This window comes from Oryctolagus cuniculus, chromosome 6, assembly GCF_051225735.1.
Source record: "Oryctolagus cuniculus isolate XC-2025 breed Fujian yellow rabbit chromosome 6, ASM5122573v1, whole genome shotgun sequence".
In the NCBI taxonomy this organism is placed as follows: Eukaryota; Metazoa; Chordata; class Mammalia; order Lagomorpha; family Leporidae; genus Oryctolagus; species Oryctolagus cuniculus.
The window spans coordinates 64208310-64226228 of record NC_142872.1 but is presented as its reverse complement, the minus strand read 5'-3'; the positions used below and the strand labels follow the sequence as shown (position 1 = coordinate 64226228).

The 17919-nt window shown below is 61.9% G+C and overlaps 1 protein-coding gene across 3 annotated transcripts in view; it reads right to left on the bottom strand.

Annotated features, from left to right (window-relative positions):
- The window catches only part of UNC5A (unc-5 netrin receptor A), a 59190-nt gene that overhangs the window by 10152 nt on the left and 31119 nt on the right, over nt 1-17919 (bottom strand). For all 3 annotated transcript variants that reach the window (XM_051844458.3, XM_051844459.3, XM_089335103.1), the window contains exon 2: nt 5067-5300. In XM_051844458.3, the coding sequence (XP_051700418.1) occupies nt 5067-5300 (234 nt within the window). The remainder of the gene's footprint in view (nt 1-5066; nt 5301-17919) is intronic.

The window sequence follows — 17919 nt, the reverse complement described above, 5'->3', positions numbered from 1 at the left end:
GCCCCAGCAGGGAGATGCCAGCCCCCCACCCCCCACCCCCAGTCTGCAGCCAAAACCAGTGTCCCCAGGAGTGAGAAAAGGCTGTTTGTTTCCAACTTCTTCTCCTCCTGACCCCAATTTCCCTCGGGTCATTGGCTTATCAGAAAGAGAGAGGGAGGCCTGCAGCCAATGTGTTTCCATTGTTAACAGAGAAATTCAATTAGGGCTGCGGGTGCCCGAGGCGCAGGGGTCTGGCTGGGCCAGGCAGCGCGGGGCTGTTTTCTTTCTCTGAAACTCCCCAACGTGCCTCTCCCGCCCCTCCCCGACCTCTCCTCCGCAAGCTCCGCTCTCACCTGGTCCCCTCCCACCACGTCCCTGTCACTCCCGAATCTCCCAGCTGGCTCTCACAGGAGTGGGGGCGCCACCTCTGGCTGGGGTCCCTGCAGCTGGGCTACTTTGGCCCTTTCTCCGCTCTGCCTGTGCTGCCCCGTAAGGCACCTGGGGACTGAGCGCCTTGGGGTGACCCCCAGGGTCTGTGCGCTGGAGAGGCCGGGTGCTGGCTCCCTGGGTCATAGGGAGATAGGTCTTAGCCAAGAAGGTCTCTTACCCCCTCTCCCTCTCTGCCTCTGGGCTGTGGAGCGGGAAGGCTACAGAACATTCTGAACTGGACTCTCTTTTTCTCCTGGTCGGAAAGGTCCCCTGGGGGGGGGGGGGCTTTGTCTGGGGCTGTGCCCTCCGCTCCAGAGGTCATTCAGCGCCTGGTTCCTGGGAGCAGTTAGTGGGTATCTCTGTGCCTGCACCCAATTGGCAAATGCAAGCAGGTGGCAGCCTTGGGGAGGGGCCAGCAGGAAGGATAGGGACCCGGGCTGGCCGCCCTGGGGTGTGTGGGCGATGCAGAGGATTCTGGGAGGAGGGTGTTGGCTGCGGGGAAGGGGGCGCTCTGAGGCCAACCTGAGCTTCTCACTCTCTCGTCCGTGTAACACACGGTAAGCTGTGCCCCCAGCCTGGACTCCAAGGCTGGATTTTGCTAATTTCAGGCTCTTCCAGTGTCAGGGAATGAGGATGAGGATGGTGGTCCTCTCCCAGGGCCAGGTTTGGGGGGAGGGGCATCTGACCACCACACTCTAGTCCCATACAGAGAGATCTGGGTGGAGCTCTGGACCTCTGCCATACCTGGCTGACCCCAGGACCTGTCTGGGCAGAGTCTCTGGTCTGTGCACCCACCCACAGGGCACCGCACCCACAGGGCACCACCGCCATCTGTTGGTGGGCTAGTGAGGAAAGTCTCTGCCGCAAGGCACACACTGGCTTTGGGTTGAGGAATCAATGAGATCAATGAATATTCAGAAGTGCTGGCCGCTGGCCATGGGAGGCCCGAGGCCAAGGTCGAATGCTCAGGATGGGAGTGGGCCAGGCAGTTACAGGTGGGAAGTGGCCCCGTGAGCTCTGCTTCCTGGCCTGGCTTGCATGGAGCCAGCCCAGGGGAACCTGGGCTTTTAAAATTTATTTTGAGGCCGGCGCTGTGGCACACTGGATACAGCCACTGCCTGCAGTGCTGGCATCCCATATTGGCGCTGGTTCCAGTCCCAGCTGCTCCACTTCCCATCCAGCTCTCTGCTACGGCCTGGGAAAGCAGTAGAAGATGGCCCAAGTCCTTGGGTCCTTGCACCCACATGGGAGACCTGGAAGAAGCTCCTGGCTTCGGACTGGTCCAGCTCCAGCCACTGCAGCCATTTGGGGAGTGAACCAGGGGGTGAAACATTTCTCTCTCTCTCTCCTTCTCTATAACTCCACCTTTCAAGTAAAATAAATAAATCTAAAAAAATCATTTTATTTATATATTTTTTAAAGATTGATTTATTTGAAAGAGTTATAGAGAGAAACATAGAGAGAAAATCTTTTTAAATTTTCTTTCTTTTTTTTTTTTTTTTTTGACAGGCAGAGCTAGACAGAGAGAGAGAGAGAGAAAGGTCTTCCTTTCCGTTGGTTCACCCCCCAAATGGCCGCTACGGCTGGCGCTGTGCCGATCTGAAGTCAGGAGCCAGGTGCTTCCTCCTGGTCTCCCATGAGGGTGCAGGGCCCAAGGATCTGGGCCATCCTCCACTACCCTCCCGTGCCACACCAGAGAGCTGGACTGCAAGAGGAGCAACTGGGACAGAATCCAGCGCCCCAACCGGGACTAGAACCTGGGGTGCCGGTGCCGCAGGCAGAGGATTAGCCTAGTGAGCCGCGGTGCTGGCTGAGAAAATCTTTCTAATCTGCTGGTTCACTCTGCAGATGGCTGCAATGGCCGAGGGCTGGGCCAGGCTGAAGCCAGGAACCAGGAGCCTCCTCTGGGTCTCCGATGTGGGAAGCCTAGGCCCAAACACCTGGACCATCCTCCTCTGCTTTTCCCAGGCCATTAGTAGGGAGCTGAATTGGAAGTGGAGCAGCTGGGACTCGAACCAGTGCCCATATGAGATGCCGGCACTGCAGGTGGCAGCTCTACCCACTGTGCCACAACTCTGACTCATTTTTTTAATTTTTATATATTACTTTAAAATATTTATTTATTTGAGAGGCAGAGTTGGGGGAGAGAGAGAGAGAGCGAGCCAGCGCCCAGACCTGGGAGTGCTCACTCAAGCCAGGGCCTGGGCCCCAGCCAGACTGTGTGTTTAAGACTTCTGGGCCGGCGCTGAGGCTCAATAGGCTAATCTTCCACCTGCGGCGCCGGCACACCCGGTTCTAGTCCCGGTTGCCCCTCTTCCAGTCCAGCTCTCTGCTGTGGCCCAGGAGTGCAGTGGAGGATGGCCCAGGTCCTTGGGCCCTGCACCCCATGGGAGACCAGGAGAAGCACCTGGCTCCTGCCATCGGATCAGCGCGCCGGCCGCGGCGGCCATTGGAAGCTGAACCAATGGCAAAAGGAAGACCTTTCTCTCTGTCTCTCTCTCTCACTGTCCACTCTGCCTGTCAAAAAAAAAAAAAAAAAAAAAAGACTTCTGGCTGGGAGGGGCCTGCAGCCAGAGGTTCCCGGACAGGTCCTCAAGGCTGTAGGCGAGCAGGGGTCTGGCTGCGCCACAAGGTGGCGCTGTGCCCGGGGCGCTGGGTGGTGAGAGGAGAAAGGGGTGTGTGTAATCTCAACTCCCTCCTCCTCCGCAGTTTGCGAGGGGCCCGCCTCATTCTCATTTTACAGACAAAGAAACAGATCACAGAGGCCAAGGGGTTGTGTATGGGACCCTCCCACCTGGACAGTGGGGACACCAAAACTGGCCTCTGACACCTCTAGTCCTGGCACCCAGAACTTTCCTGAGCTATGAGGTGGGAGCTTGAATTCCTGTACCTAACCCACAGCCTGGCACGGAGCAGGTGCTCAGCCAGCCCCTGAGGACAGCAGGAAGAGACTCCGGTCAGCAGGCACGGGCGAGGCCGGGGCAGTGCAGAGCTCCGGGGTCTGGCCAGGAGTCCCTGACCCAGAGAGGGGGCAGGCAGAGCAAGGAGACCGTCCCCTGTCCCTCCTGGGCTGCTTTGGGTGGACAGAACCCAGCCCTTGCGGAGCTGGTCGGGGAGGGCGGGCCGTGACTTCTGCAGACAGAAAGACCTGGTTAGAGCCCTCTGGGGACCCTGGACAAGTCCGCGCCAAGGCCTCAATCTCCTCTTTGAAATGACAGGCTGGGCTCTTTAGCCACACTGGGATTAGCACAAGCGCTTCCACGCGGCTCTCCCTGCCCGGGGCCTGGCCCTCGTCCAGGCTTCCCCTGCATGGCCCCGGCTTCCCAGAGGGCAGGTCTGACCACAGCCCTCTGTGGCTCAGCGGACTCCCGGCTTGGCTCCCTCTCCCAAGCCAGCCTGGCCTTCTGTGTATCTGCACCTCCGGCCCCGGCCCCGTGGCCCCTGGAAATGCTCTTCTGGGTGGTTTGGAGGCTTGAGCTTTGGTGTTAACTCCACTGGGTCCCGCAGTCTCCTGCCTGCCACGGTGCAGTGGCGACAGCAGGCCGGCGGCACTGGGTGTTTGTGTCTCCCGTGGGCCACAAGCAGGGGGCGTGTGTGCTCTGCTCTGAGGCTGCAGTGGGAAGGGGCTCGCTATGGCGAGGAGGGGGGCGGAGGAGGGTCTTCATATAGTGCCCCGGAGAAGCAAGTGAATGTGGGCGGAGCCCGGCTCTCTGAGAGCAGGAGGGAGGGGCTGCCTGCAGCTCCTGTCTCTTTGTCCACCCTGTTCCTGGGGAGCGCTGGGACCCAGACAAGTGTGCGCTGCCCACATGTTCACTGCCCAAGGCCAGGGCTAGGGTGAGGACTGGGGGTCCCGCTGCCCTGGGACCCCTCCCTGCACCTCTCAGCTGGGTCCCCCGGGCCCTTCCTGTCTCTGAGTCAGCCTCTCCATCAGCCCCTCCCGACCCCCAAGCTCACCAATAACTCTCTGCCCTTGTCACTCTGCCACTTCAGCCCCTGCACAGCCCACACCCGCTGCCATCTGCCTCCAGGACTTCGCTTGCCTGCAGCCCCTGCCTGGGGAGCCTTTCCCCCTTTTCTGTCCCTGACCAATTCCTAGACCTCCCTCTGTTTACACATCACCTCCCCCGAGGAGCCCCTCTGGATTTCCTGGGCAGCCTCCATTCTTTCTCCTCTGGCTAGGAGGTCACCGTGCTGCCTGCCTCTCTGGCGGCTGTCCCCAACAGGGGACAGTGAGTGAAAGCGTGCATGTACGAGTGAATGGAGGGGTGTACAAAGGAAATAAGCACCGAGTGTGAGATCCAGGAGCTTCTGATCATCTGGGGCCCACGCCCCCCAGCGCCCGGTCCAGGCCGCCCCAGCCCACCTGCTGTGCCCTAATTGCTGTCACTCTGGGGCATTCTGGTGAGGGAAAGCATCTCCTGACTCTCTCTCCCACCCGACTAGTGCGGGGTGGGGTCCGCTGGGGAGGCCTCTGTGCACACACACGGGGACGGCTGCCCTGCGTGGCTACCCTCAGGCGGTAGTGGGCGCACGGCTGGTTCTCGCCCGGCCTTGCCACTTGCAGGTTGGAGCGCCTGGGTGCCCACAGGCCCCTCCAGCCCCGCGGAGACCCGCTTCGCCCGCAGCCGCCCCTGCGTGGCTCCCAAGCCCGGCCTCACCGCTGCTGCTGTCCGTGCTCCGCTCGATGGCATGGTCCACCTGGCGCACCCACTCCCCGTTGCACTTGAAGAAGATCTGCGTGGCGGGCGTGGCCTTGCACACCAACAGCACAGGCTTGTTCTTGACGATGTACACGTCCTCTGGCTCCACCAGGAAGTGGGGGAGCAGCTCAGGGTTGGCGCCGGGCACGGGGTTGGGCACAGGGTTGGCCACCGTGGCACTCGGCTGGGCACCTGCAGTGGAGTCCAAGGGGGCAGGTGATCTGTGCGCGCCCTGGCGAGCCCGGGCGATGCGGGCGCAGCAGCGAGTGCAGCAGAGCCCGGCTTGCAACGCGGCCGGAGGACAGAACGGAGGCTCTACCTCTTCCTCCAGCCTCACTGGCCTCCTTAGAAGAAACCCACACATTGCCAAAGACCGAGACTGGCGGGGGCGGGGCTGGGGGGCACAGCGGGAGAAGGACCGAGGTCCCGCACGTGGGAGGCCCTGGGCTCGTGCCACAGCCAGGCTGTGGGGAGGCTGAAGGGAGCTGGACAGCCAGGAGTGGGAAGAGAGCAGGAGACCCCTCATCTGCTGCAGGGGTGGGGGTGGGGGCGGGGAGCTGCCCCTCCCTCCCCAGTCCCCATGCACAGTTGGGGCCTCAGCAAATGCAGTGATTAAAGGGAGGGAGAGGTGAGGGATGCCGGGAGGCAGGTGGAGGGTGAGCAGACAGGCCTGGGGGAGGGGCAGGCTGGGCTGCTGGCTGGCACCCAGGGTGGGCGTGGGTGGGCAGAGTGGGAGCCGGGAGGGACTCCCGACTGAGGGCTCTGGGCCACGGCCCACCCCTGCGGGGGAGACTTGAGTGCCGGCTTCCTTCTTTTAACTGAAAACCACAACCGTCCCACAAGTCATTTGTTGCTAATTGCACAGGTAATTGGCTCTGAGGCACTGCTGGAGGTGAGTTCCCCAGAGCAGGCTGACCTGTCTGCTCCAGCATAGGTACCCCTGGGGGGGGGGGCCCTCAGCCTACAGCGCCCCCCCGCCTCCCCTCAGGGCGGCAGGGACCACCCCCCAAACACGGATGCTCATTCAGGATGAACAGGGCCCTGGGCACAAAGGTGAGTTTCCAAGACAGCAGACTCCTTGCCACTGAGGACCTTGGGGAGTTAGTGGCTTTGTCATCTGTGAAATGGAGATCAAGTCCGCCCAGAGGGAGCCAGGGTCCCCACACGGCCGCCTGGTGGTATCCAGAGCACCTCCACGGCTTCCGTGGGGACAACTCGATCCTTGGACCTCGCGGCCAGGGGTCGGTCACCCCTCCCCTCCTGGTGCCCAGGACGCTGTCTTACCATGGGGAACACCCGCCCCCTTCGCCGCAAGACTGGGAGTTTGGGGAGGGGGGTGCCTGCCTGGGTCCTGCAGGTGCCGGGTGGGTGAGCCTCCCAGGGTGTCGCCCCCGCCAGCAGTGGGGCTGGGGGGGGCGGGCAGGGAGCCCGGCCCCAGCTCTGACCCTGCATGCACAAAGTGTAGCGTGGGAGCCGCCCCGTGACCCCACAGCTCCTCACTGTGTCAGCAGTGCCTGCCCCTCCCCGCCCCGCCCCCCTGTGCAGGCAGTGACTCCACTGAGTCTGCCTCCCCATGGGGTACGGGCCTCCCACAGAAGGAGCAGGTGCTGGTGGCCCCCAGAGCACCTGCACAGCCCCACCCCAGAGCAGGGCCCGCAGGGATGCAGGGGCATGGGGGGGGGTGCGGGGGCAGGACCGGAGTGGGTGCACCCCTGCCCCCAGCCTCTCTATCGATCTGCGTGCCCAGTACTGCTCGCCTCGGCTGCCCGCTGAACCCCACGCGATCCCTCATGTCTGCATTTAACTGCTAATGAAAAATAAATGTACTGTGACCAATAAGGGACATAGCTCACTTCCAGGGCCTCCGTCACGCCACGCTGCTGCGGCCTCCCCCACCCCCAGGGGGTTCACTTCCTGGGTGGTCCCAGGGGGCAGCCTCCAGGTTGCGGCTCTGCCCTCTGGCAAGGACACTCTAAGGCCAGGGCTGGGGGGTGGAGTTCAAGCCCCACGGCGGGGGGGGGGGGTGTCCTCCTGGAGCTCTGAGCTGCCTTCCCCTCCCTCACTCACCTCTACCCTGTGGTCAGCACCCGAGACCTGAACGCTGCCCTGCCCAGAGCGCCCCCTTCAGGCCTCTTCCCTCCATCCCCAACACCCGCCAGTGGTAGAGCCCTCTTCTCTCGCACCTGACTCCCACGCTGGAGCCTCAAGGTTAAGGCCAGGCAGGGCCAGAGGAGCCGAGTCTTTCCTGCAGGCTGCGGGGCTTTCTGCTTTGCTGAGGTCCCCACCACTCCCTGTTGCCTCACCCCGGGGCCGCCTCTGTCTGTTCCATTGCCTGTGTGGCTCCCGCAGGTGTTTCAGGACGGGCGACACACCCGTGGTCAGTGTCCCTGAGTCTCCGGCCCTCCTCCGCCACTCGCCCACGGGTCCCCCTGGCCTCCGTCCACTCTCCCCTGCTGGCCCAGGCCAGCACTTCCCAGCCCCAGGGTGGGGTTCTCTGGGAAGATGGCTGCCCTCCCTCCCTCCCAGCCCTCTCGTCACAGAGGGGTGAGTAGGTGGCAGAGGCATCTGTGCCCACCCCCGCACTGCGTGTTTGGTCCCTGGCATCCTGCTCAAGGCTGCCTAGTGCGGGGAGTAGCATCTGGGGGCGGGGTGGACCTCAGGCAGAGGCGCTGGGGCCCGCGGCTCCATCCCCAGCTCTGCTCACCCCGGCTTCACTACCAGGCCCAGTCACAGCCTCCCCCTGCCCCCCCCACCCTCCCAGCTGCCAGCAAGGAGACCTTCCTCTACGTGCAGGTTCCTCAGGGGCCTGGGTCTCCTGGAGCCGCAGGTGGGCTGAGCAGTGGGCTTGGAGGGCTCAGGCCAGGCTGAAGGGCATGGTGAAGACAGGACCAAGGCAGGGCCACCTGGGCTGCAGGCCAGTGAGGCCAGTGCCCGGGGAGCATTTGGGACTCCCTGCACGAAGGGTGGGCTGGCCGGGTGGCAGTGGGTGCATGGGAGGGGGGCTTTTCTGTGAGTAGCCAGTGATACCGACTGTGGTGGATGCACTACTCCTGGTCTGCCTCTTCCAGGAAGACTTCCTGAGTCCTCAGCACACTGTCTCGACCCCAAGCACCTATCCTGTCTGCTGAGCCTCCCACCAGGGCACAGGTGGCACTCAGGATGGGGGTGGATACGTTTGCACACTGCCTCTCTGTTCAGGCCATGAACTCCCATGGGGTAGGAGCCCAGGTCTGGCCGGGATGCCTGGATGTGAATGGAGTGTTTGTTGACTGACTGACTGACCCCTTCAACCTAGAATTTCAGGTCTGCCCCAGGGTGTCCCCTTCTTTCTGGAAAGGGTAGAGCACCCCGCAAGCGGAGTTCGGAGCAGGGAGCAGCCCCTGCCCCAGGCCGCCCCTGCCACACCTGGCTACACCTGGCCAGCCACTCTTTCTTCCCCCTCCCCCACCTGCACTCCAGGAGGAAGAGACTTGCCTGTGTGGCTCTGAGGCCCAGGGTGGGTGTGAACGCACTTTCAAAGGTTTGATTTTTAAAAAAGTACCACGAAAAGATGAGGTGTGATTAATCAAGCTATTAATGAACTCGTATTTACTGAGTGAGGCCTCGGTCCCTGGGAGCAGGGGGAAGGGTGCCACTGGTCTGCTCCCAGAGCTGCCAGCGCCTCGCCAGCCCCCACTGCCTCGGCCCCTCTCGTCCCCCCAGCAGCCCCAGGTGGGGGTGGGCACTGCGTCCCCTCGCCCTGGGGTGCCTGCCTTGGGGAGCCTCATGGCAGCCTCCCCCGGAGGGGGGTTAGACTCGGGAGATCCCCTGGGGCCACAGGGGTCACCATGCCCAGGCCAGGGAGAGGAGAGTGCCCGGGGCTGATGGGCCACGCCCTTTACTCGGCATTCACTGCCACACCTGTGATTCCTCAAGCGCTTGTGCACCTGCTGTGCCAGGCGCAGCGACTTCCCTACTTTGTTGCCAGCAGCGTCTGGTTTTCTTCCCGGGATGCCTCCCCCGCCCTGACCTGACCCCCCACTCAGGACATGTGGTCCTGTGGGCTGACTCTGGAACCCAGGAAGCTCTCGGCTGAACTCAGGGCTGTGGGCACGGAGCTCTGGAGCTACAGACCAGTGGCTGGGCAGGGCCGGTCCTGCACGCCTTGTGGGCCACAGAGGGCCAAGTGCAAAGTGAGGGCCGTTCACCTGGCTGAAGCAGGAGCTTGGGGAATGAGACAGCTAGGGGCCTAGCGTCCCCCCAGGTCTAAGGTCTATTCCTAGCCACGTGAGCCAGTACCTCTCTTTCTTAGCTGGAGCAAGTTGGGGTCGGATCCTGTTGTCCCATTGGTCCATCTGCCCATCTGTTACTGTCTTGGTGACTTATCCTGTTCAACCACCACCTCTTCTGGGAAGCCTTCCCTGACCACCAGGCCGAGCTGGCCACACCTCCTCAGAGCCCCCACCGCCCTTGATCAACACCACCCTGCCCCCACTCATGAATCTGTCTCCCCAGAGAAACTGCCGGCCCCCGCTCCCACCCCTCCCGCCGCCCAGCCTGGCCCGTGCTGACTCATGGCGAGAGCCCAGAGTGTGTGTTCAATGCATGTTGAACATCGCTCCCTGGACCAGGACCAGAGCCCAGAAGCGGAGGGCTGGAGGTGGAGGACACCGATTCCAACCTGGCTGCAAACCAGCTCTGCTCTGCTCCAATCGGGCACTGATTCTATCCACTCAGCAGGGAAGGACCTGGAGTCCTCAAATCCCAGAACCTGACACAGGGGCCGGGAAGGAGGGGCATTGACTCTGGGGAGGGTGCGTGGGGCAGTGAGCCCCTGGCCACCGCGGTAGGGGCAGTGAGCTTGCAGGCACAGGGGGCCAACTCGCCCTCTGCTGCCACCTGCATCCCCGCAGCCTGGGACAGCTGCGTATTATTATCTTTTAAACAGGACAGTTGTGTGATGAGGGCACTGCACCAGGAGGCTCTGATAACCAGGGACACACTCTGCACTCCGAGGGAGAGAGAGAGAGAGGGAGAGGTGGGGTGAGGGGAAGTTTGCCCCGTCCCTTCCCCGGGGCTGCAGATCTCGAGGCCCCATGGAGGGCCGCTGGACCAGGGTGCAGCTCCCAAAGCCCCTTCAAGTCCCAGACCGGAAAGCCCCAGGCACTGCACGCCAGCGCTTCCCCGGGCACACAGACCCTACTGCAGACCCTCGCTTGAGCCACCTGTTGCTAGGGCCTCACCCTCCTCGTTTGTGAAATGGGCACACAATGCTGACCCTGCACAAAGACACAGGCGGCGGCTCAGGCATGCGACCTGCCTGTCTCCCTGTCGCCTGTTCTCACCAGCACGGGAGCCCGAGGAGAGCAGCAACAGCACATGCTGAATGGGCGAGGGACAGTGTCCTCCAATAGGTGTGCACAGAAGGCGGAGGGGACCGTGGTGGGGGAGGGGGTCCCAGCCCGTCACGGTGTCCCTCAGAAGGCAGGGCTGCTCCCCGTGACCTGTGCTCATACACATGCGTATGCGGGACTCCAGTTGCCATAGTAACGTGCAGGCGACAGTGTCACAGAAGCACAGCAACCTCTCTGAGACGGGAGGAAAGTCACCCTCTTCCCCCCTGTGGGCTCCAGGGGGGTCTGGGCACAAGGACAGACGGGCACTGTGAGGACACATGTGGCGCATAAGGCTCAGGACATGCCCAAGGCCACGGGGCCCACAAAGGGCTTTTTCGCCCAGCCTGGGGTCTGGCCCCGCCCACCCTCTGCTCTCCACACTTCTCTCCTCTGCTGACACCTGCTTCCATCTGTTTGACCTCACCTTAGGGCCTTTGCGCTTGTTCTTTCGGCTGCCTGCAACATACAGCGGCCCCTCTAACCTTCGGGTCCGGTCTCACATTGCCTCCTCCGAGACGCCCCTCTGGAAGGAGCCCCGGCAGCCCCAGCCCTCTGCCGCTTTGCTAGCTCATATTCCTTTCGTGCTCACCATGAGCAGAAGTCATCTCACCCATGCACTCATTTGTTCAGTCCTGTCCTCTTCCCCTAACACGTGTCCCGACAGCAGGGACCACTTCTGCCGTGTTCACTGCCGCAGTCCTGGCGCCTGGCCAGGGCCGGGCACAGGTGTGCCGCACGGACGCGCAGACCTGGGCGGCGACACCTGTACCACGGCCGAGAGCGCTCCAGAACCACCAGCGCAAGAACCTGCCGACCTCCCACTGCCCCCGGAGGACGAGCTGTGCTGGGGGTCAAGTTCTCGGCTGGGGGGGGACCCGCACCCCGGGGCCAGCCTGCGAGGGGCCTCGCCTCAGGCCAGAGAAATAGTTAATAAAGCTGAGGTCTAAATAAGCATTTGATTAACAAACGATAAAATAGCTATTGTGTCCCCGAATTAAGCTGTAATTGTGGCTGATAATTGGCTGGTTAGAATTTAATAAGCTGCAATTAAATAGAATGGAATCCAGGGTAATTATGTGGTCTCACAGCCTGGGAAGGAAGGCGAGCTCTCTCCTGCTTTAGGATCTTTTGCTGGTGCAGCGTGTGTGTGTGTGTGTGTGTGTGTGTGTGTGTGTGTGTGAGTCCTCCCGTACCTCTCACCTGGCGGCGACGGGCAGGCAGGCAGCCCAGCCCCCTTGCACACCACTTGGCAGGAGGCCGGCATGCAAGCTCTGAGCCCTGCCAGGGCCCGGGGCTGCCCTGGTGGAAAGAGACATAAAAGAAATCCTGGTACAACTCCCTGCAGGGGGGCAGGAGGTGGTCAGGAGGCAGCCAGGCGGGGAGGGGTCCTCCTGTCTTCCCAATGAGGAAGCTGGGGTTCAGACAGGGGAAGGACTTGCTCGAGGCCACACAGCCAGCGGGGGCAGGGCTGGGCAGATTCTCGGATGGGCCCTAGATCAAGGGCAATGCCCCAGCCACAGGCTGGAGGATGACTGGGCACACTGCACCTGCCCCCCGACACCCTCGCCGTTTCCATCTGGTCCCTCACCAGGTAAACATGTGGACTAAGTAGGGATGGCACGACTCTTCCAACACGGCCTGAAGATGGGTCCCCTGCTCCCCAGCCAGGTAGAAAGTCAGGAACTGGGGGCCAGTGCTGGGGGTAGAAGGTTAAGCTGCTGCCTGCAATGCCAGCATCCTGTATGGGCTCCAGTTCGAGTCCTGGCTGCTCTACTTCTGATTCACCTCTCTGCTAATGGCCTGGGAAAGCAGCAGAAGGTGGCCCAAGTGCTTGGGCCCCTGCACCCACGTGGGAGACCTGGAAGAAGCCCTGACTCCTGGCTTTGGCTTGGTTCAGCCCTGGCCGTTGTGGCCATCTGGGGAGTGAACCAGAGACTGTGGGAGATCTCTTCTCTGTCTTTCCTTCTCTCTCTCTCTGTAACTCTGAATTTCAAATAAATAAAATAAATCTTAAAAAAAAAAACAACCCAGGGGCTACTTTCCTCCCCATCCCCTTCTGAGGGCCCCGGAGTCCCATGGTGGCTGCAGCCCTGCATACCCAGTGTCCCCAGCCCAAGTGCGGCCCCTGGCGAGTGTGCGGGGGTGACAAATGCTGTTTATGACCCCATCAGCATCTTTACAACATTGTCAGCAATTAATTCAATCAAAGCCCCTGTCCCGGAGATGCGGAGATGCGGCATTTCGTGTCGCACTGGTTTAATGCGAGCGCGGCCACAGTTGGGGCCAGAGGTGGTTCAAGAGGGCAGCAGCTTGGGGTGTGCAGGGCAGGGACCCCGGGGGAGGCCGCAGTCACCTGCCCTTGGCTGGTGGGGACACTGCCATAGCCCAGTCGCCAGGTGCACAGGCATCGCGCACACTCACAGAAGCAGCTAACTTTACCAGGATGTTCTTATTTATTTCAACCCTCACAATTCTAGAAGGCAAAGAACTATTTTAAATCTCCCATATACAGGCAAGAAACCTGCGCGCGGAGCAGGGAAGTCGGCAGTGAGTGGCGACGCCTCCCCAAGCAGCCTGGCTCGGTGCACTGAGCTCTAAGCCAGGGCCCATGCACCCAGCAGATGTTTGCCGAGTGCAACGTGCCAAGGCCGAGCTCGGCTCTGGCCAGTACAGCACCGCCTCGGGGGCTCACGTCTCTGCCGCACCAGGAAGTCCAGGGCACACGTGGGCCAGCGCCGGGGCCTCAGTGTTCGTGGCCACATGTCCACCCTGCCACCATCTGCTGAGCTCTAGGCGCCCCGGGGCCACGCTGCCCATAGTGGGTTGGCGTGGGTCTCCAGCCACTCCGGGCTCCTGTCCTCAGCAGCGGAGAGCCTGGGGACCGCTTCTGGAAAAGCCGGACGCCCAGCAACCGAGGCAGCTCCTGCTCAGGGCGTACCGGCCCCAGGCGGTGGCAGTGGCTGGAACACAGCAGCTCCTCCTCTGCTGTCATCTCGCCGGGCCTCCCACTGTCCCGCGTCCACACAGCTGCCTGGCTGTGCCTCGCCTGGGTCCCTCTTGCACAGCTTCCCCCCAGCGCTGCCCACGGATCCCGTATTAGCCTCACGGCCTCTCTTCCCTGCTGCACTGTGGATGTCCCGACTCACTCTGCCTCTGGACACCTGCCATACCTCCCACAGAGCACGGAACAAGCCCCTGGGCGGCTGCCCCAGCCACCTGCTCCCAGGGACTCCCTTGCACAATCAGCAGTGCCATGGTCTTTGGAGGAGCCTCCAAGGGCATCTTAGGATAGCCTGGCCTCTCTGCTCCCTGACTGCGCACCGTCTCAACCCCTGCACCCCAACTTCCCTTCACCCTATCCTCAACTATGCCAACTGATGCTATTTCTAGAAAGAAAATCTGATGCCACACTTTGAACCTCTCCAGTGGTTCCCACTGCAGCGGGGCAAAGGCCGGTGCCCTGTGCGCCCCGACACGGCCAGTGCAGCAGCCTCATCCCTGGCCACCAACCCACGCTGGCCCCAGCTCAGCCACGCCCACTAACGAAAGCTGGGGCCCTCCTCCCACAATACCCCCAGCCCTGTTAATTCATCATGAGGGGTGCACAGCTGGCTCCCTGGCCTCCACGGCTGAGGGCGTTATCCCAGCGATGCAGGTCGCTGGTGGGTGGCTGCCTCCTCCATTGGACTGTGCTGTCAAGTGAACCAACCAGTGGGGCTGGGTGGCAGGTCCCTGCCAGTGACCGGTCCAGAGCACACACTGCTGAAGGCATAGGCAGAGCCCTCAGCCAGGCATCAAGGGACTGGGTCCTGGGCCCCATGTGTGACCTCAGGCCAGCCACAACCCCTCTCCAGGTCTCCCAAGGGGTGGGACTGGCTCAGAGGTGGCAAATCGGATGCCTGCAGGCGCTTGGTGGGGGCTGGGAGGAGCGAAGAAGAACAATGTTGTCCACGGAGGGTGGGGGTTGAGATGGCCCCCGCAGGGGTGGGTCGATGACCAGCTGTTGGGGCAGCTGCCAGTGCAGGGGTTTTTTTTCTTTCAAGAGAAGCTGGAGGAGCCAGCACTGTGGCATAGTCATCCCATATGGGTGCAGTTCGAGTCCCGGCTGCTCCACTTCTGATCCAGCTCTCTGCTATGGCCTGGGAAAGCAGTAGAAGATGGCCAAGTCCTTGGGCCCCTGCACCCACGTGGGAGACCCAGAAGAAGTTCCTGGCTCCTGGCTTCAGATTGGCGCAGCTCCAGCCGTTGCGGCCAATTGGGGAGTGAACCAGCAGATGGAAGACTCTCTCTCTCTCTCTCTCTCTCTCTCTCTCTCTCTCTCTCTCTCTCCCCCCCTCTCTCTCTGCCTCTCTGTAATGCTGCCTTTCAAATAAATAAATAAACCTTAAAAAAAAAAAGCTGGAAATCCATTTTGATATGAAACTTCCCATTTAAAATGTTGACAACTAATTAAACATTTCCAGCACCACGCGTGCCAAACAAGCTGGCAGGCCAAAGCCAGACTGGCCCACGTCCAAGTGTCTTTGGTGCTACAAATGGGGAGGAGGGGGTCACAGCCAGGCAAAGGGCCCCCTGCCCCCAGCTCTGGCCCCGCTCTGCCCTCGCGGCCTCCTCTCCCTCTGCTCCTGCTGCCTCCCCGGCGCCCACACTGCTGGGAGGTCCCTGAGCCTGACGGAGGCAGGAGGCGTCATCTCTCCCAGCCCCGACGGCCGCGCGGTGATGGTCAGCGCCTGGGATCCACCTGCCCCTCTCAGAGGCGGGCAGTGGGCAGCCCCTCCCAGGGCAAGCTGGGCAGATGGCAGAAGTGGGCGGGGGGGCAGCTGGGGCTGCCTGCCTTGGGTGGGGCCTTGGACCCCGAGCCAGCGTGAGCCTGCTGGAGGCCGCAAGAGATAGAGGCGCAAGTAGGCCAGGGGCAGCGGACCCCACAGAGGACGCCTCCACCCCCGGCCAGGCCCTACCTCCCCTCTGGGCAGGATCCGGTCCAGGCTGCAACCTTCCAGCTGGGAAGAGGGTGTCTGGCCGCGCCCATCACACCCCTGATGAGACAGTAATGAGCCCTCACCCCATTTTAATTACCCGCTGTCCAAATAATTACCACCTTGTTTATTTCACTTAATGGCAGCCCTACTCTTTCCTCCTGATATTGATTTCATGTTTTCCCAGTTTGCTCATTACCGTCCCTGCCCCTTTAATGGGCTCCGAGGTCTCGTGAGTGGAGAGGAGGGGGCTAGAAGATGCAGAGCGAAGGGGCTCTCGGGAGAAGGAGGAAGGCGAGAGAGGCAGCTGGGCCTGGCTGTGCAGCCCGAACCGAGCCGCTGCCCTCTCTGGGCCTTCAAGGCGGGAACCCCAGGCCTTGAGTCCTTGATGCCACTGGGGGCCGGGGGCGGGGTAAATATTAAAATGAAAGACAGAGGGTGAGGGGCAGTGGGGAATAAAGGCTGATGAACTCAGACAAGGGTGAGAGTGGGGGCGATCTGGGAGGGGAGGTGACCGGGGGGGGGGGGTCCTGCCCAGTGCAGACTGCAGTGTGCAGCAGGGGGCCCCCCCCGGGTCTGGTGGGCGGAGCTGGCAGGAGCCTCCCACCCTGGGCCTGACCTCCATCCTTGGCCTCCGCCTCACCTGCCTGCTGTTGTCATGGAAATGCAGGCGCTGCTGTGACGATGCTGTGACGTCATGGGGGCGGAGGCCGAGTGGCCTGCTTCTCTGTTTTGGGGGGCGGGGAGGGGGCGGAAGGACCGGGGCCTCTTTGGATGAAGATTTAGAGCCGCTTGAAGAGGTCATTAGCTGTTAATAAATCACTAATAATTACATGAATATTTAAATCTTAATAAAAAAATACAGTGGACCCCGCAAGTCTCCCTGCGTGGGTATTTATGGCTCTTGGGCCGGAATATATAAGAGTTGGTATCAGCCTGATTGAACTGCTGTTATTGCCACTGCTAAATGGGTAATTGGGAGTGAGAGACGCTATCAGCGGATATAAATTACATACAGTAAACCGAGCTTACTAACTGCGGTTTATTATCAATTATCTCTGCGCTTGTTCCCCTTAAAGCCAACTTTAAGTATATTAATGAGAAAATGTACAGGTCTTGATGAATGGAGGGAGGCGGGGGGAGGCGGAGCCCCCCAACCTCAGCAGCCTGTTCCCAGGAGGGGGGTCCCCAGCGAAGGGAGGCCTTGGGAGGCGGGTGTAGGTCGGCAGCCGGGCCTCACGCCCCTGCACATGGCCAAGTCCCGCCCCATCCCTGTCCCCATCCTCCATCCCCCATGCCAGAGAGGGGCGCTGGGTGCGAACGGGGCGCTGATTTAACAGCGACCCCAGCAGGGCTTGGTTCTGGCCGCTGCGAGTGGGAGAGGCAGCGGGAGTCTGACTGCCGGCCATGGGCGAGGGATCCCTTCGTCTGTCCCCCCTGCCCCGCCCCCGCCCCATATCGGGCGAGAGGGGGAGCAGCATGTGGGCGCCTGCTCTCTCTCACCTTTCCAGCCCCAGTGCGGGTGCTCCTCCACTGCCAAGCCCCGCGTGGGCAGAGCATCTGTGGACACCGAGTCCACCCTGCCACCCAGCACGTCCACCCTCCGTGGAGACACACAGGCCGCTGGCTTCAAGGTTAGCGCGATCTCCTTCTGGGCCAGTCCACCACCCAGCAACCTGTCTCCCTGGGGCCCTGCGCCAGGACAATGCCTGCGCTCTGGCGTCCTCAGCCCTCCCTGCACGGGAGGTGTGCCAGAGCTCCTGCGGCCGCTTGGAACTGGCAAAGCCAGGCCCGGCCTCTGGCTGGAGCCCACCTACTCACAGGAGTCAGACACTGGCTAGATTATCAGGGCGTAAGTCCACAGTGACACTGGGAGGGCAGAGTTTGGAAGGCAGGCACCGGTGGCAGGAGAGTGCATAATGGGGAGAGGGGAAGGGCTGATCTGGGGGATCCGGGAAGGCTTCCTGGAGGAGGTGAGCTGTGTGAGATGCCTCAGTGGTCCAAGAATGCAACTACTCTAGATAGGGCTCAGGTGCAAAGGTCCAGAGGCAGGACTGAGCGTGGGGCATTGGGAGAAAACACAGGGCCAGGTGCTGGTTGGAGAGCTAAGGAGACAGCGGCCCGTGACGTGTGGAGTGCCAGGAAAGCAAAGGACGGAAGAGCCCCAGTCTCGGAGGCTCCAGGCAGGGCGTGGCCACACAGCAAGGCCGACCGGAAGCTCCCTCAGTGCCCAGCTTGCAGCCAGGGCCGTGGCCACACAGCAGGGCCAGCAGGAAGCCTCCCTCGGTGCCCGGCTTACAGGCTCGGCTGTCATCTGGCCTGAGTGTGACGTCCCCAGGAGGACAGCCAGAGCAGGACGGAGGGCTGGGAGGGAGCAAGGGGCCTCGGCCAGGCTCTGCAGGCTGCAACCAGGTGGAGGGGTCCCTTAGCAAGTGGGGAGAGGAGTGCCGGTGACACGGG